This window comes from Hemicordylus capensis, chromosome 4 (assembly GCF_027244095.1).
Source record: "Hemicordylus capensis ecotype Gifberg chromosome 4, rHemCap1.1.pri, whole genome shotgun sequence".
Taxonomy (NCBI): Eukaryota; Metazoa; Chordata; class Lepidosauria; order Squamata; family Cordylidae; genus Hemicordylus; species Hemicordylus capensis.
This window is the reverse complement of record NC_069660.1, coordinates 55643890-55667505: the sequence shown is the minus strand read 5'-3', so window position 1 is coordinate 55667505 and position 23616 is coordinate 55643890. Positions and strand designations below refer to the sequence as shown.

The 23616-nt window shown below is 44.9% G+C and overlaps 1 protein-coding gene across 4 annotated transcripts in view; it reads right to left on the bottom strand.

The window, feature by feature from the left end:
- The window catches only part of SYT6 (synaptotagmin 6), a 275557-nt gene extending 252178 nt beyond the window's left edge, over positions 1-23379 (bottom strand). The window contains exons 1-2 of one of the 4 annotated variants that reach the window (XM_053313299.1): positions 23304-23379; positions 21737-21924 (exon numbers count right to left, since the gene is read on the bottom strand). In XM_053313299.1, coding sequence (XP_053169274.1) covers positions 21737-21884 — 148 coding nt within the window. In that variant the 5' untranslated portion in view covers positions 21885-21924; positions 23304-23379. Of the gene's footprint in view, positions 1-21736; positions 22311-23303 lie in introns of those variants that run through there. The other 3 variants (XM_053313300.1, XM_053313303.1, XM_053313304.1) reach the window with 3 other exon arrangements.
- Between the last annotated feature and the right edge of the window lie 237 nt (positions 23380-23616).

Below are 23616 nucleotides of genomic sequence, written 5' to 3'. Positions count from 1 at the left end.
AAGTCTGATTCACTTTCCACACTAAGTTGCCTCCCTCTCCGTCTCCCGGTTTGGAGCATCAATGACAAATTGCTATGCATAGAATTAAATAAGCAGAACAACTCCCATTTCCATGGCAAATGGTAAGCTGCACACAATCGTTCAATAAGGCAGGAACATGCAACAAACTGTTGCAAAATGATGCAAGCAAGAGAAATCAAGACTCCTTTAAAGTTGCAGAGATTTCCATGGAGCAAAAGAGGTCACATATTAAGGGAGCAGCCTGTTTTTAAAGACAATGATGGGGGAGTCCAAGACTCTGGCCTATTTTCCCATTGTGTGGATTCAATGATTGGCCTTGGGCAAGCATTTTCAGGCTTAGTTCCCCATCTGGACAAACAGGGGTAATTATAACCTGTTTTGCAGGAGGACTGCAACAAAGCATTGGCCACAATTATTAAGGAGACAGAGTTACACAGCATTCAGTGCTGGACTAAGGGCAGGTTCTCTGTGGCTTTTTAAATGCTGCTTTTTTGATATTTGGTTGTGCTTATCTGATGCATGATTTTTATTGTTTATTCAATTTTGTTTTTGTACACTTGCCCTAGGAATGTTTTTTAAAAGGAAAGGTGATTCATACACTTTATTATTGTTGTTGTTTAATATCAGCGTAAGAAAACAAATTGTCCCCTTATCAGTCAGTGCTCAGCATGCATTGAAAAGTGTTTACATGTTTATACCATATTTTACATCCTATCAGGTTTGACAAATCTGAAAAATCTGCCCCAAACCTGCAAGTTTGAAACCTGCACTGAGGACAGAGCCACATTTTCCTGCTTGCATGAGAAGGCATTTTCCAACCTTTTCATGCACTGATGAGCACATTCACTATACCATACATCTGATAACAGACCACCAGAACACAATTCTCATTTGTCTTTTTGGCAGTGTGTTCTCAGAGGTGCCTAGCTGTTGCTGCAAAACACAGCTTGGGTGTTGTAAGACCATACTAAATCCCACCCTAAATTCTTGGCCTTTCTCATCATCTGTCAATGAGTGCCACAAGCAGCATGTATTTTGTTCAAACCTTGTTCCCTCACCATTTCATTGACTGTCGTTTGCTTTTGTGCTTTAATGACAAACAGACTGAGTTTCCACTTTGCCTGCATTGCACCAGCTGCTGTTTTAACATACCTCAGTTTCCCCTGTTCATCTTTTCCTTGAATTGAGCTATTCAAACTGTCAGGAATTCCTTCTTCACAGCTCCATTTGCTCCCGCCCCCGAATGTCTGGTTAAAGGTATCGTGTACCATCAAGTTGGTGTCAGCTCCTGGCAACAACAGAGCCCTGTGGTCATCTTTGGTAGAATACAGGAGGGGTTTACCACGGCCATTTCCCATGCAGTATGCAATGATGCCTTTCAGCATCTTCCTGTATCACTGCTGCCCAATATAGGTGTTTCCCATAGTCTGGGAAATATACCTCTGGCTTGCTAGTCAAGTCATTTCCCCGTTGCGCCATTAGGTGTCTGGTTACCAGACCCTTTTTGAGCTCCCTTGCTCTCAGTGGCTCCACCCTCTCATTATAGAGAGGGTTGTTAGGCTGGTCAATAGCTTATGCATTATGAGCTCCTTGACTGCTTCTCTTTCTGTTCTTGGATCCCTGACCCACCTATTTTGTTTTTCCTCCTCCTTTCCTTTGCCTTGGCCTGTGTACATAGCGTGAAATGTCCTCAGCTTCTGAAATTTTATTTTCTGGTAAGATTTTCTCACAGACTAGGACATGATTTTTTCTTACCTGTGAGATTTTCTTTATGCAGTATTATTTTCTCATAGACAAATACATGATCTTTTCTTGTTTGTGAGATTTTCTTACCCCATACTAGATGGTACTTTTTTATTGCCGTGCTCACTGTTTTCTCATGGACAAGAACATGATTTTTCAGCACGTGTAAGATTTCAGCACCTCATGGGCAGTATGCCCGCTAATAGGGATCCCCAGATGCTGTTGACTACAACTCCCATAACCCCCATGCAAAGGCTATTGCAACTGGGGATGCTGGGAGTTGTAGTCAATAACATCTGGGAATACCTGTTATTCCCATGTACTTCCCAGGGAACATTGTTTATGGGTGCTGACTGTAGTCACTGTTTTCTCCTGGACAAGAACATGATTATTCAGCAGCTGTAAGATTTCAGCACCTCATGGGTGCGGTTTTGTCATGGAGAAGAACAGAAGTTTTCAGCATCCTGTAAGATTTCAGTGCTGAGGGGAGCTTTTGTATGGGTGCTGTTTCTCATGAATGAGTACAAGATTTTTCAGCACCCTGTAAGATTTCAGTACCATGGTAAGATTTTCTCATGGAAGTTTTCCACACCTGGCTTTTAGCCTGCATTTCCTTCGGAATGGAGTGAGCACATTCACATACTGGGCAGATTTACCCTGAAGTCCCTGCAAACCATCGGGGAGCAATTCACAAACAATTTGGATTTTTCACCGCTCATTAGAGTGCAACCCAATTTATATCCGGGGTTAAAAGATCCACTTTTTGCATCGGGTTTTTTGGATAGCATTGAGTTCTCAGTTAAGCCTCACAGAAAACTCGCAGTAAAGCCTGCTGTGTGGAGAACTCCATGGGTATTTCTTCTCCTTTAGAAGAACATAATATTGCAAAGCCCTGTTAGATTTCAGTACGGTGGTTTTCTCATGGGATTTCTCAAGGGTGCTGTTTTCTTATTTACAAGAACATAATTTTGCTGCACCCTGTAAGTACGATGAGTATCATGGTAAGCTTTTCTCATGGGTGTTGTTTTCTCAGGGACAAGAATACAAATTTGCAAGGCCCTGTAAGATTTCATTGTTCAGGTGAGCTTTTGTTGTAGGTGCTGTTGTCTAATGCACAAGAACATGATTTTTCAGCAGCCTGTAAGATTTCAATGCTGAGATGAAATTTCTCAAGGATGCTGCTTTTCCATGGCTAAGAACACAGTTTTGCATTACCCTGCAAGATTTTCAGTACTGAGGTTAGATTTTCTCATGGATGCTGGTTTCTCATGAGCACAATGATAATTTTGCATCACCTCTGGCTTATTCTAATGTGCACCTAGACACATTTTGTGCAGTGGGACAAAAATGTGAGCAGCACCTATGAGAAAATCTTACGCCAGTACTGAGATCTTACAGGGTACTGCAGAACTGTGTTATTGTCTGAGAGAAAGCAGCACCCATTTTTAAAAAAATCTCAACACTGAACTCTCACAGGCTACTTGAAAATCATGTTCTTATCCACAAGAAAGCAGCACCCATGAGAACCTCTGAGCTGAAATCTCACAGGGTACTGGAAGATCATTTTCTTTTCCATGAGAAAACAGGATCTGTGAAAAAATCTCACCTTGGCACCAAAAGCTAACAGGATACTTGAAAAAACCAGGGTACTGAAAAATCATGTCCATGAAAAAACAGGACCTGTGAGAAAATATTAACATGGTAAAGAATAAAACCTCATAGATAAGAAAAAAATCACATGTATGTCCATGGAAGAACATCTGGAAAAAGAAAAGTTCAAAGATAAGAAAAAATAACTATCCAGTTTGTGATAAAACTGCAGTGGAACAGTAAATTCCAAAAATATATTCTCCCTTCAACTACATATTTTATGTAATACTTGGACCATAATTTTTCAGGACTGAGGGAAGCGTTTTTCATGGGTGCTGCTTTCTCATGGACAAGAACATTATATCCCATTACCCTGTGAGATTTCCGCGCCAAGGTAAGATTTTCTCACTTTTTTTCTCAAGGACAAAAACACACTTTTCCAGTACCCTGTGAGAGTTCAATACTGAGGTATGAATTTCTCACATGTCAGATTTTTCTCACAAATGCTGCTTTCTTATGGACAAGATCATGATTTTCAAGTAGGCTTTGAGATTTCAGTGCCAGGGAAAGGTTTTCTCACAGGTGCTGTGCTGCTTTCTCAAGGACAAGAACATGATTTTTCAGGATCCTGTAAGATTCCAGTACTGAGGAAAGATTTTCTCATGGTTATTTTTTCTCATTCAGAAAAACAGAGTTTTGCAGTGCAATGTTAGATTTCAGTGCTCAATTTTGTGTTAATATATTCTCATTTGGGTGCTGTCTTCTCATTAACAAGAGCATGATTTTTCAGTAACCTACAAGAATTCATAACTAAGGTAAGATTTTCTCGTACTTTTTATCATTAAGAGGGACAAAGGCTTCTCATGGGCAAGATGATAATTTTGCATTCTACACACCCCCACCACACCACCCCTGGTTTATTCCAATATAATATGAACCTGGACACATTTATTATTATTATTGCAGTGGGCAAATTTTCTTGCAGTGAGAAATAGGTTTTTGTGCAGCTGGGAATATATGGCTTTAATAAGGAACAGAGTTGTAGAAAGATGAGAAAAAGAAAAACACATAGAAAACCAAGATTATTTGCTTTCACTCTGAGGAACTTTAGATCAATAGCACATTTTTGGTAGCAACTACCTGAATAGTCAAAAGCATTCAAACTCATTGAATTGTAAAGATAAACAGCTTATTGGTTAACAGGACAGGCCAACTTGTGTTCCAACTCTTTGTGTAGGCTACTGGTTTGTGCATCTCCAGAGAAGTCTAATTTCAATTGGCAAAACTGGCATGTTTATAGAAATTGGCAAGTTTATAAAGTGAAGTGAGCCCAAGATCATTGCAGACACATTCAAAAAATTTCTTAAAGCAAAGCCATGCACTATGGAGGTAATCCAGACCCTGAGATCCATAGCAAAGAAAGGGAACAAGAGCACAAACAATTTCTGATTCAAATTAAGAAACCTCTAATTGACAAAGCTGTTCCCCAATAGCTTTGCTAAGCTCACAGGCTAGGTATGTGCATGAATCCACTTGTGGAATTCTCTGCCACAGGATGTGGTGACAGCCAACAACCTGGATGGCTTTAAGAGGGGATTGGATGACTTCATGGAGGAGAGGTCTATCAATGGCTACTAGTCAGAGGGCTGTGGGCCACCTCCAGCCTCAAGGGCAGGGTGCCTCTGAGTACCAGTTGCAGGGGAGTAATGGCAGGAGAGAGGGCACGCCCTCAACTCCTGTCTGTGGCTTCCAGTGGCATCTGGTGGGCCACTGTGTGAAACAGGATGCTGGACTAGATGGGCCGTGGGCCTGATCCAGCAGGGCTGTTCTTATGTTCTTAATTGTGTTTTGAGGCGTGATTCAGAACACATCCCCTGCCCTTTTAAAATGGAGACGAGCAGGTGCATAGCTGCTCTTCTGCCACTTGCCACCACTTCCTGAATTGGCAGCACTTCTCCCAGCTATCTTCATGTGCCAGTAGTGCTTTCCCCCAGCTGCCCACGCGCAACACCAGCTCACACATGGCCTCCATGAATGTGCGATGGCCATTTGCATGGTCAGCATGGCATGCATTAGAAGCCATGTGTGTGCCAGCATCACAAAGGGGCAGCTGGGGGAGAGCACCACCAGCAGGTGAAGACAGCTGGAGGAATGCCACCAATTCAGGAAGTGGCGCCGAGCAGCAGAGGAGCAAATATGCACCTGCTCTCCTCTGTTTTAAAGGGGCAGGGGATGTGTTCCGAATTGCATCTTAAAACATGATTCGTGCACATCCCAATCACAGACAATCACCTGCAAAATTGTGGACTACACAAGCATCATCACTAACTGTGTTTGCCTTAAGCACACAGAGGCTTTGTTCTCAGGACATGCAGAAGGCCCCAACTGCCAAGTCTTGATGTGTGTGCAGCTTGGAATTCAATAACAAACACTGATAAAGAACCATTCTAATAAAAGAAATAGAAAGAGACATGTTTCTTTATATAACTGCAATTCAATCGCAATGCAAACAAAGCATTGGTAGGAAAGCATTGCAAATACAAGTAGGAGGAGCTTGGATTTCAGAATGGCAAGAGTTTTTCACAGTTGTATCTTCAAGGTAAAGACACTGGCTACATTTTGAGAGAATGAGCATGCTCTTTTCTTGCCAGCTCTCCAGGCATTTCAGAGCACTTCACATTTCCTGTAATGAACATCATTATATTCCTTCTTTCAATGCATTTCAGAGTTCTTTGGGTACAAAATAACACAAGCAATAAAATCTGATGCTGTGCAATTAAATTGGGATTTGTTTTCTTCCCATTTTGAAGAAAGAAAATTCCACTGGAGTTGTAGGCAAAAAATAGGAAGCAGCTTCATTTGATGATACTGAGCATGTTCTGCTGAAGTGGAGCATGCTCAGTAGGACAGAAATGGAAATTTCACAAGTTAAGGACATGGCATTTCATGCTACACCTGTGCCTTCTGTTAGTGCCTTAACTGGTTAGCTCCTTTCCTCTTATTTCCCTCCATTGATCTTCAGTCCTTTCTGCTCTTTCACTGTCTATCTGGACCTACCTCTTTTCTCCTGCTCTTGCTATGCTACCCAGGACCTGGATTGCTTCTTGCCACTTTTTCAAGTCTTCACTGCAAATTTCCACAGATCCAGTCAGAATGGAGGTAATTTGCAAAGCTAACACTATCTGCTTTTAACATCCAAATAATGTCCACAGTGGAGTGGGCTTTCCTTCCTGTGTGGGCCCATTTCCTCCTTGCTACTGTGCCACTGCCCTTTGTTTGCTGTCTTCCCCTGACCTCAATCTGCAAGATGCCTCCCCAGCAGGGGAGGCAAATGGAGGCAGCTGCTCCTTCTCTTTGCTCCTGTCACTGCTTGCTCACTCAGAGTGGGCAGGTGAACAGGAAGAGACAGCAAGAAGAAGCAAAAAGCATAAATCATGGGCCGTCTCAGGTTCTCGAAAATGCTGACCCCAGATGCCAGCCCTGCCCTAGTGACTTGGGTCTTCTGGAGCCATAGAGGAAGGAACCATAAAAGAAGAAACCATAGGCCAGATTCAGACGTAAGGCAAAACCGGAGTTAAACAGGGCAGAGGTTGGAACTCCAGTATGTCCTAATTTGTGAAACCGTGGTTTTGAGGCAAAAGCAACCTCTGGTTTGCCTCACCAAACTCCAGTTTGAACCTTCGGTTTGCACAAAGGTTTGCCATTGAGACCTCCGGTTTGGCCACCAGAGGGTTACATCTGAATCCAGACACCACAAAAAAGGTGGTTTCATGCCGATTTTCAAACTGCAGTCATCGAGGAAGTGGTGCAGACATGCCCAGGAGGCGCCCGATCCATGCTTGCGGTACTTCATGCTGGCAACCTCTCTGAGCACCAGCTCTGCCTCTCCTGTTTCCCATCCAGCAATGCAATTGCCGAGCGACAGGGACTCCACTCATTCCAGGCTTGTCAGCCTGTCAAGCGGCATAGTCACACAGGGGCATTCTCCCTTTTCCCACTCTGTCCCTTGCTACCCTCCCCACTTGCTGGCAAGTAGGAAGGAAAGGGTGACAGGATGGGCACTAGGTGTTTTGCTCTCCGAGAAGGAAGAGACAATGATGTATGTTCACAAACACAAACACTCCAGGTGGCAACATAAGCAGGGCACCCCATCACAGTGCCAGGAGCAGGACATTTGGTGGGGGCGGGATGGGGGCAGGTTTAAAAGGCAGCCCCAAGCAGGGATTCTCAAGCAGCCAATTCCTACTTTTTTCCACCAAAAGGTGGGGAAGGGTGACCATCAGAGGGGAGGGGAGAGAATTATTGAGCAAACTCTCTAATGATGCATCACAGCAAAACTTCTCCTTCTCCCACGGACCGCTCTCTCATGAGAGTTCCAGGCCATTGGGGCTCTATCTCGAGTCAGTGTTGCTCTATGCAGGAAGGCAGCTGGGACAGGTACCCTGGCAATTGCTCTCCCTGTCTTGGCAATTGCCACCAAGTAGCTATCAAAGCATACCCCCACCAGCCCGTCTGCCCATGTGGACATGTGCACCCTTGCTTCTGCCCCTAAATAGCGACCCCACTCTCCTAGGGTTGCTGGAAATCAGGGCTCCCTTCTCCCTCAATTCCCTGCGCTGGCAGATCTGCATATGGACTGAGCCAATTAATTTTAAATGGGTGTTAAAGATCCATCCATGCACCCAGTGTTGCCCCATGGCCATGCACGTGGCTCGACTCTTACACATGCAGCATCAAAATCTCCTTTGGGTGTGTAGAAAGCTTCACACGGGTGTGTGTGTGTATGTGTGGGTGTGTAGTGATTCTGTTCTATTTTTTACCATGGAGAGCCCCCATTGGAGGGTTAGCTCAATTCATGAGTGTGCAGTCTCAAAGGAAACCTAGAGGAACAGAATGGTCCTCCCCAGTAGACTGGCCTGCTCATGAAAGGGATGGCAGGAGCGTAGTTTGGTCTTCATCAACTGCCTTGACAGGGTGATCCCTCGCAACAGAATCCCAGGTTACGGTGGGACAGAAACCCCCCCCCGCATCCTTTGCCCTCCCTCATATACATATCCCCTTCCTAGGAAGTCTCCATGTTTCCCTCCCTTTCCAGAGTAACTGGAGAATAATGCCCCACCCAGCCCCAGCCCCCAATCGTGCTTGTGCAGGACTATTTGGGTGCCATCACTGTCAAAAGAAGCCCTGGCATGGCATGGTATTTAAAGGGACTTAAATGCCCTTTCCATGCTGAGGGTGGGCACACCACTCAAAAAATGTACAATTGCGCTTGGCACAACCCCTTCAAGATTGTGGCCAATCACAACTGCTCCGCTGATGAGCTTTGCCCACAATCTGGCCGTGGAGCTTATTGGGATTGGCCTTGGCGGCCAAGAAGCAGGGAGGGGCTCCGGTCTCCTGGAACAGGAGGTTGGTGGGCCCTTGTTTGACATGTGTCTGTGGTGCAATTTACAGTTTCATATTGAAACTGCGGGTTCGCCAACCTCCAGTTTTGTGTTACATCTGAATCTGGCCATAAAGTCCTCTAGGAAATCTCTATAAGATTTTACTTTCTTCTTTGCTGGCCTAAAGCTGAGTATATAGCAAAGACTCCCATAGGTTAATATTGATGACACTAAAATGTCGGGCTGCATGACTGAGCCAGCAGAGCAGAAGAAGACCATTTGTATAATGAGCTGAGTGTAACCAACCAAAATCTTTCTGGCACTTTTGCAATGATGATAAGAGGCTTCCTTCCACTATGCCCTAGTGCTTCCCTATGTTATCTGAGTCTGCATGCAGCACCTTTCCCAATGGTGATTCCCCATGTAGAACAACCTGTGTGTGCAATCAGCTGGAATTTCATACTGACTGCCAATCATGTCATCTGCATAAGGCAAAGCAGAAAGTGAAGTAGACCAGAGCAGGGAGAGTCAGAGAGCTTTAAGGCATGGCAAAACATTGCTTACTGAACATGGGAGGGGTGGAACTGTGCCTTCTGTCCCCATCTCCAGTGCCAACACACCTTTTGGCCATGTCCCCAGTGGCCACACATTTGACATTCATCACAAAGGAATCCAGAAAGCAAACCCCATGAGAGTAGAAACTCTAATCATCCAGGGTTCCAGCTTGCATAAAATACAATAGAGCTGAGCTCCATTCTCATGCTGAATGCCCGGCTAGCAGGGGCATGGCCAATGGGCATGTCAGAAGCAAGGAGTGGGGTCTGAAGACATGTCTGTTCTCCACACAGTAACCTCATGGGGGAATACATGAGAAGAAGGCTTGTGTTTGCAAGGGACAAGCCATACTTCTTTGAAAAGGGGCATATATTTCCATTAAAATTATTTGGACTGAGCCCATTAAAATATTTAGGACTGGTCCAAATTGCTTATCTGTTTGTGGGTTTGTTCTTGCCAGTTGCAAAAACTGCTCAATTTTCACTTTTTAGAGGATCCCCCCACTTTGACATTATTTCTCACTGCTTGTGGCCTGACAGTAAAATCATATGATATACAATTGTAATTGGCTGCATTCGCATGTAACGCCAAACCAGAGTTGAATGGTGCGAAGGTTGGAATTTGTGTATGTCTGAATGCATGAAACCAGTTTTGTGGCATAAGTGACCTGCAGTTTCCATCCAATTTGAACCTTCAGTTTGTAGTGGGTTTCGCTGCTCCAACCTGAGTTCTGAAGGTAGCAGCATTATGTCCAAATGCAGATGCCACCATAACTGCAATTTCATGCTGTTTCTGGAACTGAAATCATAGAGAGGGTGGCCTAGACCTGCCCCACACATGCTCCATACCTGCTGCACTTCTCACTGGCTGCCTCTCCAAGCACTTGCCCCACCCCCCAGTCTCTGCACTACCCAAGCCATTGCCCAGCCAAAGAAACACTACCTCTTCTCATCCCAAGCTTCTAAACCTATCAAAGGGGAATGTCACATTGAGGGATGCCCACTTCCCACACTGTCTCTTGTTGCCCCCTCTGGCACTCAGAAGAAAAAGGGAATGGGATGGTCACAATGTTATTTGTTCACCAAAAATAAATTGATGAAGAAGTATGTTCACAAGCATATTCAATCACAGTGGCACCACAAATCGGGCAACCTGATGAGATCACTGCAAAGATAACATATGGCAGGGCAGCAATTCCTGGGGTCGGGTTTAAAAGGTTGGCTCACCCAGGAATTCTCTAATGGCTCTGCTCACTTTTTTGTACAATAAAGTTGGGGAAGGGAGGCCCAGCCACTTCCCCTTGGGTTAAATTGTGCAGTTTCTGGTGTTCCTCATGAGAAGAATTATCAGCTAGGAGCAGCATTGCCTCCAGTTACAGGAGATTCCTCCTATGTGATGAGGATGGATGCTGCTCTGGAGTGGACCACTCTCTCATGGGAGTGGAAGGCCATGGAGAGACCCATTCACAACTCATGAAAAGAACTGCCCAGGGGTACATGGGGATGTGGCTGAATCGCTAATGATGTGTGATGATACCCCTTCTCCCAAGGAGCACTCTCTCATGAGAGTGAAAGGCCATAGAGACATGCATGTGAGCCAGACAACAGATGCCACCCAGCCTTGGTTGCTCAACACAAGCAAGTTGCAGGGATGGATACCCTGGCAACACCTCTCCCTGTCCTGGCAACTGCTGCAAAGAAGCAGTCCAAGCAGGCCCTTTTGCCAGTCCAGTCATCCATTGGAACATATTAATGTTTGGTTTTGCCCAGCATGGTGATCCTACTCTCCTGGGATCACTAATAATTGGGGCGCCACTCTCCTGTGATTCCCAGTGGCAGCTGATTTGCATACACCACAACGCTGGTCCAAACCCAGGAAATTTGAATGAGAGTAAAGGTCTATCCCCGGTGGTAGTGTTTCTCTCGTCTGTCCTCCTGGTACCGCCTGGACACATGGACTGGCAACTACTCCTTGGGATTAGGAAAGGCTTGCCTGGAGGGGAGAGGGTCGCCATGTTCAAGTTCTATTCTCTACCAGAGAGAACAGGGGCACCACACGAGCAGGGGACCTTGATTTGGATGGCCTACCAAATAAGAGTGCAGTCCTACAGAGGCCTCAAGCTTACTGAGCCTCTGGTCCTTCCCTGGGGACTGGGCCTCTCATGAAAGGGCTAATCCCCAGGCAGCAAGCCGACACAGGGGCAGGACTGGACTTGGGATCTGCCATTGCAAGATTATCCTTGGTCACAGTGGACCAGTCCCAGGATCCTTTGCTCTCCTTCATATATATATATATTCCCTCCTTGGGAGTCCTCATGAAATCTTTCTGGAATAAGAAAAATAGTGTCCCTCAGCATCGCCCCCCCCCACCCGCCGGCCAACTGTTGCTAGCAATTGTTCTTGTGAGAGACTGTTTTGGTGTGTGGCTCTTTCGAGGGCAGGAGTGCAACTGCTGTCAGAAGAAAGGCTTGCATGCCATTTAAATATATTAAAATGCTCTTTCCCTGCTGAGGGCAGGTGGTCCATTCATTCTGAAAAAGCAGAACCACACTTGGCAAGCACCCTTGAAGATCATGCCAAGGGCTGCTGCCCTGCGGACGTTCTGACACCTTGCCCACATTCTGGCGACACAAGTGCTACGGAGCTTGCTGGGATGAGGACTCAACAGACCAGGAAGCAGAAGAGGATCCTCTACCCTCAAACCAGAGGTTGCTGAGTTGCAGTTGGACAAATGTCTGCAATGCAATTCACTGTCACAAAAATTAACCTCTGGTTCATCTACCAGAGGCGCTCTTATCCCTGGACTTCTGGGCCGAAGTCCAGGGCCTCTACACCCTCTCGGGCCCCCAAATCCTTTCTAGTCTGTCCCTTGTGGTGTGGTTGCATTAAAAATGTGTTTTAAAGACTTTGTGTGTGGGTGGGGGTGCCCTCCAAAAGCTTTTAGGTCCAGGCTCCGAAATTACCTAGGTGCACCTCTGTCATCGACCCACAGATTGCCATTATGTGTGAATGGGGCCATTGTGTATAGGCTCTCCCTGAGTTACAAACATCCATTCATACATAGCTGCATAACATATTACATTAAGGAAGTCCTCAGAAGTGTAGCTAGGGGAGTGGGGGACCATGTTTGGCCATCTCCCCAGCACCCCCTCGGAATGAGGGAGATAATGAAGAAAATAAGCAGGGGTGGAGTAGGGGTACCTCAGGAGCTGGGGGTCCTGGGTTCTTTGAAGCATTCTGCTCAATTATAGCTACACCCCTGGAAGTCCCCAACCGACAAATGCCAAACAAACCCACACATACAAACAAGTCGTTGCTCTTGGGAACTATATGTGTTCCGAATTATGAACTTCTGACTTACACACAAACCATTTGTACGTTGGGGACTCCCTAATGACATTATGTTTGCATGTTCTCTTATTTGTTTGGGCCCACATTATTGTTTACCACATGTTGATGATGCAACTTTGTGAGACTTCAGCATATATCATGACATTTCCAAAGAGAAAAATTATTGGCTGCATAATATAATCTAACATTATTTATGGAACTGGTTGCCAATAACGACCAAAAACACTAGGGGGACAATAGTGCAAAAAAGAAAAGCTTTAGCCATTTTAACCAGAAGTAGCCATTATGGAATTTGATTTTCCAAGAGGAGCACTAAATGGGTGCAAAAAAAAAAAAAAAAAAAAAGGCCCTTAAAAAGTGGGGCGGGTTTGTGCCCAATTTATCCCCTCCGTAATAAAACTCTTTTTGGCTAAAGTACGAACACAGCTCCTATATGGAGCTCAACTTGGCATGTACTCTAAGGTAGAAGCTGTGGAATCTAAGTTCCTAAGGAACATTTTACAGGTACCCTGGTCTGTGCCCAGTGCTGTCCTTCATCTGGAAGCAGGACTGCTTAAAGTAGAGGCCAGAGCATGGATTAATATCTGGATTAATTCTGGCTGAAGCTTGTTTTCCACTCTGCAGGTCTAGCTGCACTTGTGCTAAAGGATATCTGTCACTCCAGGTAGAAAAGAGAGCTGGAGGAATGGCTGCATCATTATGGTTTCTCCCCCTTTGCATTGATAACCCTGGGGTATGAAAATGCAAGGGTCAAACTCAGACAAAGAATATATTATATGGAGCTTCAGGGCCAGCGTGGTGTAGTGGTTAGAGTGCTAGACTAGGACCGGGGAGACCTGAGTTCAGATCCCCATTCAGCCATGAAACTAGCTGGGTGACTCTGGGCCAGTCACTTCTCTCTCAGCCTAACCTACTTCACAGGGTTGTTGTGAAAGAGAAGCTCAAGTATGTAGTACACCGCTCTGGGCTCCTTGGAGGAAAAGTGGGATATAAATGTAATAATAATAATAATAATAATAATATTCCTGTTAGCGTCCATTTGGGCAACCAAGTTCAGAGTTTCAACCCTGCCAGATACCTAAACCAGTTAACCATGCTGAAATATTGCAGAGCTCTGACACAGGCACAATGCAATGCCTTGCAATCAGCAATCCTGGAAGGGAGATATCAAAAAATCTCCTACAAAGAACATACTTGTCTCTGCAAACTGGGAGATATTGAAAACAATGGTTCATGTGCTCCTTTATTGTCAATTTTACCGAGATATACGGCATAAACATATAGCCCCTTTTAGTAGCTGCCATCCAGGTTGTACAGATTCTTTTTATCTTGATTATCTTTTAACTGACCAGAATGACTTGAGATCTTATAATGTGGCTAAGTTCTGTTTTAATAGACCGTAAAATCTGCCAGGAATTCATTAAGAATAATTGTTAATTGATCTTTATGCTTAACTATGTGCTTAACTACTGTATCACAAACCTGTAGGTTGTGCAGGGTTTGGTTTTTTGTTTTTGTTTTTTGTTGGGCTTCTGTTTGTAAATTGTGCTGGTCTGTGATCATAATAAAGGAATTGAATTGAATTGAACTGAACAAGGGATTGTTGTATTGAAAACAAAATATCACACAATTTGAGCACTAGGGCTCAACTACATAGACCCCCATTTTTGCCAATAGGCAGCAAATAAAGAATAAAATAGGCAGCTAAAAATGAGAATGAATATTGGTGGTCTTTCTGAGAGTGGGTGGGATGCAAAGCTCACCAATGGGGGCTGATTTCCCCCGCAAAAAAATCCCCGGGGTGGATATTGCAATCCTTTTCTGCACTTCCCTTCTCTCCTGCCTTGGAAGGAAAGGCATGCTCATCATCAAACTACATGTCCCTGTAGCCTGGCGGTCCTTCATTTATTTTTAAAAGCTGCTTCTGGAGGGTGCAATTGATAGCAGAGAGGAACAGCTGAGAGCAGGGATTAATGTACTTGAAGCAAATACATGTTGGAAACTCACAGAACAAACACCTGTTTGAAATCCACAAGGAGGGGGTCAGGAGCCACTAGAGGGATGATTTGTAGTGTGGAAATGGCAGATGGGGGAAGGATTAAGCATACACCTGCCTCACTTCTCCGTTGTAAATCATACCCTCCCAAAGGACCACAGCAATTTTGAGAGTACCTGACACCTTTAAGATCACAGGTTCTCTCTCTCTCTCTCTCTCTCTCTCTCTCTCTCTCTCTCACACACACACACACACACACACACACACCAACACCACACCTCCAGTACAGATATACAAAATTAGCAACATGACAATTGCTGGTGATAATTTCTACTACTAAACACTAATTATTTGCATATATTTAGACTTTATGCCTTTGTTAAGGCCTTTTGGAAACAAATTTTGGAAAATGATGGGTTCATAATATCCCATTTGATCCAAAACCAGCTATTTTTGGATACTTAAAGGATATCACTGCTTTATTAACAGATGCCAAAAAAATAATAATAATGCACCACTTCATATTTAAAATCTTCAATATCTCCACTGTTAACACACTAGTATGAACATTTTGGACGGTGGCGCTCCTAACTAAATTGAGATGTTATAGGAAGGAAAGAGAAGATTTACACTTGAACAGATGTGCTGAAAAACAGATTTTATTTATAGCACATTGGAATGATGTATTTAAAGATGGTATATGATGTTAGTATTATTTTCTCTTTTGTAAACAGAAAGCTTGATCATATTATATGGCTTTGGGTTCTCCTTTATAGATGTTATAAGTTTGGTGTTTTGTTTTTTGCTTTTTAAGCAGCAGGCAACTGGCGGGGGCGGGGGGGAGGAAAACAAGCTGTTGGCACCTGGGTGTTTGGCAGCTCCATGGGCCTGTGGCCTGCTGAGCTGTCAAAGTGGATCGTGTTATGCGCCCCTTAGAAAGAGAAGCCCTGGGCAAATCTCTGTTTCACCAGTACAAACTGGCTACAAACAGTACAAAGTTGCAGGGTGCAAGCCATGCGCCTTTTCTGCTGCACTGCAGGGAAATCTGGAGTACATGTCTTGATTCACCTGTTGCAACTGGGCCTCTCAGCCGTTTCACACTGGTGGAAGTGCTTCTATCATTGTTTTGCCTCTAACAGTGCTTTACCTCTATGTGCCTCTGTCACATGCCTTACAGAGACAGATAGCCAGTTCTCTCAGGCGTTCACTATATGATGGGGCTGGGAATGGGGCCATAGCTCAGTGGTAAAGCATCTGTTCTGCATGTAGAAGGTCCTAGGGCTTATCCCTGGCATTTCCAAGCAGGGCTGGGACAGACTCCTGCCTGAAACCTTGGTGAGCCACTGCCAGATATTTTAGACATTATTGAGCTAGATGGGCAAGTGGTTAGACCCAGTATAAAGCAGGCGCAGCGGGGAAATGCTTGACTAACAAGCAGAAGGTTGCCGGTTCGACTCCCCGCTGGTATGTTTCCCAGAATCCGGGGAACACCTATATCAGGCAGCAGCGATATAGGAAGATGCTGAAAGGCATCATCTCATGCTGCGTGGGAGATAGCAATGGTAAACCCCTCCTGTATTCTCCCAAAAGAAAACCACAGGGCTCTGTGGGCACCCGCAGTTGAAATCGACTTGACGGCACACTTCACCTTTACTTTTATGATGCTAAGTACCCCAGGTTTCTATTTACCATGTGGAGGGCTGAGCAGATCTCCTTGTGTGTGAGAGAAAGGGAGGTTGCTCTATAAAGATACACATATGTAAACTGCCTATACATGTGAATTTGGGTGCTATAGAAATACAGGAAATAAATAAAATAGTTTATCTTCTGGTTCCTAGGGGATATTGAAAACTTCAGTTTAAAAAATTCAAAGGTTTGTTCCAAAATAACAGATTTTACATTAAAATACCACATTTCTAGAAACTCAAGTTCCAAATGTGTAAAGTGTACAGACCATAAATATAGGTTCTGCATACCTCAATACAACAGTACACCCCTCAGGTGGCTGCTGGAACATTTTGATCTGTGTATCCTACCCTAAGAATTTGTAATTTCATTGAAGTTTGGCTCTGAATCAGAATTTCTTCCATTTATAATGCTTGGCTGCACTATGAATTAAGTGCTGTTTTTCCAAGAAATGATTCTCTAGCCAAACCTTTGAGTATGCACAAGTCCAACAAGGAGCCCAGGAACATAAACATTTCCAGTGCACTTGTCAAGAGCACTGGAAATGGCACATCTAAGGCTCCTTGCAACTGGGAAGTTGTATTACGAGCATATCCATTAATATTCAACAACAAGGAGCCCAGGGACACGTATTTAATTAAAATACTCAGGTGCCCTGGGAAACTGCATATGCCTGGGATGCAGTTATTTCAGCAGTTCCAGGGGAAATGGAGTCCTCATAAAGGGGCCTCCCAGTCACAACTGCTATAACCATCACATCCAGGTAAAATTTTAATTTATGTATTATTAGCTATCTATTTTTGCATTTATATTCTACTCTTCCTCCAAGGAGCCCAAAAGCAGTTCTACACGGTTATGTTTATCCCTACCACAACCCTGTGAGGCAGGTTAGGCTGAGAGTTAAGTGACAGGCCCAGAGTCACCAAGTGCGTCTCATCGCTGAACGGGGATTTGAACTCAGGTCAGTCCTAGTCAAACACTCTAACCATTACACCACACTGGCTGGTGAAGAGTGAGTGAGTAAGAGTGGCTTGTGAAGAATGGAATGAAAAGTTGAGACGGGACAGAGTTCAGGTACTTGTGGAGAGTTCACAGCCTCACAAAGGGTGAAGGAGGTTCAGGCCCCAATCAGGAACACAAAGGGGTTTCCAAAATCTGGATCTGAGCTTTGGGGTGGAAATGAGCTATTCTCCCATTTTGGAGGGAAATTACTCAGATTAGAAAAGCCCAACTCTGAACTGAGCCAAGGGCAGTTCTAAGAAGACACGCCCTAGGATTCAAATCACCTAGCCTCCATAAATTCCTTTTCCTACTCAAGTTGAAGCTTCCCACCTGCAACTCTTTTCATGGCTGATCTGTACCATGGCCCCAGCTTTAAGCAGTGTGGGGCTATGGATTCAGAAAGTGAGGGAATCCTGGGAAGCCCTGGGGACCATTGATGTGGGCTAGGGAGATGTCAGGCAAAGACCATGACACCAGTCTAGGGCCTAATGACCCAGAGGTTTCCAATGGAGCCAGAACCACCACCACCCAAGCCAGAACTTCCTGGAGTAGCAGCCCCTTCAGCTAAAATCCCTTGAAGTCTCACAACTTTCACCCACAAGGATCTCCCAGTGTCTACCCTCATACGGATACCAATGCATCTGGATAGACAAGACTTCAGACATAGGGACTGCCCCTTTAAACCTCTCCATCCCCTCCAGAGGGGGCAGAACCTAGGATAGATAGCTAGGCCATGGGAGAATAAGGCCTAGTTGGGCTTGGTTGAACCAAGTTGTCACTCTGGAGCTGTACAAGATTATGTGACTTCAGCTTGGCCCTACCTGCCTACTGGCTGCTCAGTTCAGGGTGGCTTTCCTTTTGACTGCCTATGGAACCTTATCTTGCCCTGTGAGCCCCCATTTGTGGGGGGTTCTACAACATATTCAGACATTTCATCTGAGCTCCTATATCTCCTGCGTTCTGGATCTTCCAGCTCATTCAGAGGCACTGCAATGCTTTGGAATCATGCAAGGCAGGGGTGTAGCTATAAATGAGTGGATAAGTTCAAAAAGCCTGAGCCCCCAGCTCCTGAGGGCCCCCAGGTCCACCCCTCCCTGTTTTATTCATTATCTCCCTCACAGAGGCGTAACTATAGGGGGGCAGGGGGGGCACGTGCCCCGGGCACCATCTTTTCTGGTCATGTGGGGGGCGCCGCCATGACAAAAAAAAATTTAAATTTTTTTTTGTTAATTTTTTGTTAATACAAATGTTTCCTGCTCAGTGCAGCAGCGCTGCAGCAGTCAAAGGAGCGCGTCGGCACCCCCTCCCCTACGAGCGGTCCCTTCCGCGCCCCCCGCGCCCCCCTTTGCTTTGCTGTAACCTGGCGGCCAGTCAGTGGCCTGGCTTGGCGGCGGCGGCGGGCGCTTGTGAGGAAAAACCTAAGTATAATGTAGTATGTTGGGGGCGCGGGGGGGGCACCAATTCAGTGCTTGCCCCGGGCGCCGTTTTCCCTAGTTACGCCTCTGCTCCCTCACTCTGAGGGCACACCGGGGATAGGGGTGAACACGGGCCCCCTCTCCCCTAGCTATGCCCCTGATGCAAGGCTTGAGAGCAGATAACAAGAGAGGAGCAAACTTCCCTTCGTTCAATTTCAAATCTGGTTTGGTAATGAGAACTATTCCCTCATCAGCATATCCTTTCCCCCCTTTGAGACCCTTTTACAGTGGATAAAGATTGAAATGCCTTCTTCCCACTACCACCACCACCAGGCCCCTTGTAACCTGCTAAATCCAACCCTGACACAACCTTCGCCCAATTCTAGGCATGCAATTTAAGAAGGATGTAGACACACTGGAAGGGATTCAAAGGAGGGCAACAAAAATGGTCAGGGGTCTGGAAAACAAGTCCTATGAGGAAAGGTTGAAAGAAGTGGTATATTTCACCTGGAGAAGACCGAGGGGGACCCTGACAGCACTCTGCAAATACCTGAAGAGCTGTCACACCGAAGAGGGCAAAGACTTGCTAGCTCTAATGGGCTTAAGTTTAAGGGTAGATTTCAGCTGAATATTAGGAAAAGCTTCTTAATTGTAGGAACAGTGACAATGGAAGTGGTTACCTGGGAAGGGGGAGGCTTTCCCTTGCTGGAGAGTCTGGACAGATATCTGTTGGAGATGCTCTACTTCTGGATTCCCCACATCAAGCAGAAGGCAGCCTGGAAGGGTACAGTTCCCTTTCTAATGATGCTAATTCTCAAGGCTCCCATGGCAGCATTCAAGACACCAGAGGGACTGAGGTGCAGTGGTTCAGATTATGATCAGAGCCAGCAATGAACATTTAAAGTAAATGGCACTTGTTTCATAATGGCACCAAGCTTTACAAGCAGGACAAGTTCTTATTCTGGGGCAAGTAATTATGAACTTCCACACCAGCACTAGCAAATATCACATGGAGCAATCAGAGTATTGTTTGTGTGATGCTGGAAACAGCAGCCAATGGGCTTGCTCTGCAGCAATAGCACAGCCACTTCCAGCATAAGCCTCGGCAATCAGGTTACTCCTGCTGAAATCACAGCATCTATCTCCATAGCCATTCACAGTGATCTGGAGCAATCAAGCAATGAGAAGAAGGGTCCTGGCAAGCAACTCTGAAGTGTAAGGCTTCTGAACTTTCCACAAAACATTTGGTTGAGGAAGCTCTCTTGGAGGAAGAGCTCATTTCAGAAATTGCCCTTGCCATGTCCCATGCCACCTCATGGACGGGGCTTGTTTGTACCTTGTTTCAGCCTATTTTGAATGCCAAGGTTCATTTCTGAAATTGCTTCACACATTCCAACAAAAAGAATGGCAGCTCATTATCAGCAAAGTGCAGCTTCCTTGCCAATGAATAAAACCTACAGATATGGGACCAAGGGACAAGCTGCAGATGTGAGCCCCCCTCCCCATTTATTTCTTTAGAAATTAATCTGAGATTACAGGAGCTCAACTTCTGTTCCAACGTGGGACCTATTTGTTGAACACACAAGGCAAGATGCCATAAACCATTAAGCAACACAAAGATTTCCAGTTCATGAAGACATTCAGTGGACGTCTGGCTCAGGATTGTTGATGTTAAAGCAAACCTTCATGCCCAAGAACATTCCTGCGAGCAACAGTGATTGAGACATGTTTCAGATGCTTTGGTGACAAGTGATTCAACAGGCATGAGCTCCTCGTATACATAGCTGGAGCTAGCACAAAGTCTTTTTTGTCCTATAGGCTGAATAGCTATTGCTCATCTTAATATAAATGTGCAAGACAGTGGAGAAAATATTATGTGATAGAATGTAAGAACAGCCCTATTGGATCAGTCCACTGAATCAAATAGTATTCTTTTTCCAACCCTTGCCGGCCAGAAACTTCTGGGAAGTTCACAAGCAGGGGATAAAGGCAAGAGTCCTCTGTAGTTTGTCCCCAGCATCTGATAATGAGGAGTATTGTCTCTAGTCTGACATTTAGCTATCGTCATGAATAGACATTGATATACCTATTGTCCTACACCGTCTAATTTTAGGGTTGAAAGGAAGTCTATTAAATAGGCTTTTACTCCTGAGGAGGAATAATAACCCTCCTGTTGAATCATACTACAGTCTGCTTGGGAGCTAAAATGAGATACTTTGTTTTTATTGCCACGAGATTTGGGAAGTCAAGCTCAACTCCAGTCATCAGAGCTGTAAAACTCTGATAAAAACCAGCTCTTAATAGACACAGCACGTCACTAGCACCACATTAACTTCTCCTACAGAAGCTAAGCTCAGTTGATGAGTGAAATACACTTTTGCTTGCTTACATTAACCACATGGGTAGTCAAAGCGCAAGAGAGTGCCCCAGTCTAGTGCTAACAAACTAGTAAAAGCTTGAGAATTGATCCTCAAGGCATACAGTGCAGTTCTTGATTTCGCTATGAGGCTATCTATCAAAAAACCTTCATTAAAATAAACACATCCCCTTCCTATGCTCTTTAAATAAGGAGACGGTGTGTCTACAGATTACTCCTGACTGTCTTCCCTTCCTCTTATTTTGACTATTATGTAGTCCAGGCATCAAACCTCACAGGACAGCATGTGACTTTTTGCAGCAACTTCAGTGCCCAAAAGAGCTATTATATCTATATCTATATCTATATCTATATCTATATCTATATCTATCTTGATCCTTGCATCACACACTCTCCCTCCCCTGGCTCTATTCTTGACTTCCCTGCACAACTTGCTGTTTTCAACAGGTTTCTTCAGACTCCCTGTCAATATGAATCTGCACAACATAAAACGAGACAGCGGCAAATGCCTGGCACAAGGTGGCACGCAGGCCATTTGCCCAAGCTCCATCTCCTTTGGAAAACCCTTCTTCTCCCATATGAATAAGCCCTTCCCCGCAGAACAGCAGGCACTGTACCTGGCTCAGGGACACTCAGGTCTGGAGAGGCATGGAGGAAGTCCTTGCAGGTGTCCAAGTCCAATTTTGGCAGACTCTTCTTGCGGCAGAGGTCGGTGACAATCCGAGCTGCCGTCTGACACTGGTCGTCCTCCTTAGCGGCACTCATTTCCCAAGCTGCATTTCCCTTTGCCTCCTAACCTGTTTCACTAGGAAAGATCAAAGTGGGAGGACAGAATCACAGCAACAGTGTCGCACACCTCAGGACTCCACTAGTGCATTCAGGGCATCTCAATGCCTCCCTGCCCACTGGGATCCCAGGAATGCAGGCTGTGGTCAGTGTTGAAGCTTAGCAACCTGCGGCCACTTTCCACAAACTACAGCTTGCTGCAAGCCTGCCTCTGTCTTCTGATTCTCTTGTTGCATCTGATAAATCAGAGGGCTGTATTTACTGCCAAGGCGTGTCTGCCCAAGGATCCTCCTACCTAATTCAGCTTGATGCCCTTTTTGCATAGTTTCAAAGCTTCATTCCCGAGAGTCTTTTTAACTCCTTTGCTGCTGTACCTTCTCTTCCAGGTGGTGGAGAAGGAGGTATTTCCAGTTACATATACAAAGAAGTGAAGCTCAGTAGCCGGCGCACAGGGGGGAAAGAGCACTGAAATCTCACAGTGCAGAACAGCTTGTCACAACACAGAGCTGGAGCTGAGCAACTCCATTGGTTACTGCACATGCTGTTTCCAGCACAAGGGAGAGAACAGGTTTTATTTATTGGCTTATCCCAGCCCTAACATGCTAAACTGCAGATTGCTAATAGGGTGCCAGCTCTGTTTTGTGTTCAGTAATTAGATCATTGTTTTAATTTACAGTACCACTTCTGGGTTCCCACCGTCAGCTCAGGCTGCATAACCAATCTACACTTAGCGAAGGCACCAATTGTCAGACATGAGCAATGCTCGCATAATGGGCAATTAAAATGATACTCAGTAGAAATGAACTCTAGAGTGAAAGAGGAGGGAGGAGGAGGAGGAAGCAAATCTAACGGATGGGCTGCCAACAAGCATGTAGAGTAACCAAGTAGTTTGCAGCCCTATTCTCATGGATCATAAAAAAGTGGGTGTCTGGAACAACGGCATTGTTCCAGGCAGAGATAATAAACCTGCTAGCATAATTTTGTTATAGCTGCAGCGCAATACAAATCTCTGCAAATGTTCATCAAGATCTAGTTTGTTATGCACTCAAATAACAATCAGTGCTGATTCCTGGGAAGTGGAAATCATACATCCTTGTTTCCTGATCAGAGCCAATATAGATGCTATAGGTTCAACTGTAGCCTCTCAATTGCATTTCACTTTTGTTGGGTGGCCGGGGATGCACTGTTTTCTATTCCTGATATTTATCCTATTAATTTGACCTCCATTGCCACTTTGTTTCTGTGTAATTCCATTGCAAAATTAACTTCTTTTATCATAGCCTTTTGTTCCTGGTTGCAGCCATGAAAAGGTAAGGATTAGGTGGGATTACTTAGAACCACAACTTTATCAATTTTTATAAAAGAATCTGCAATGAATAAGCAAGTTAAATAACCTACCCCAGAGCCAGTGCAGACCTTACAGGAAGATTCCAGTTGGTGTCTCTTGGAGACTGTAGTTTTTCAAAATCTGAACTTCTGTATGGTCTCCCTCAGTGCTCCATATTGTCTCCAATGTTGTTTAACATCTACATGAAACCGCTGGGAGAGATCATTAGGGGATTTAGTTCAGGAGTGATGCACCATCAGGAGAAGGCATACCTCCCTTAACGCCTGCCTGGAGGCAGTAATGGGCTGGATGAGGGATAACAAACTGAGACTGAATACAGATAAGATGGAGGTACTTATTGTGCGGGGTCGAAACTCAGGAGAC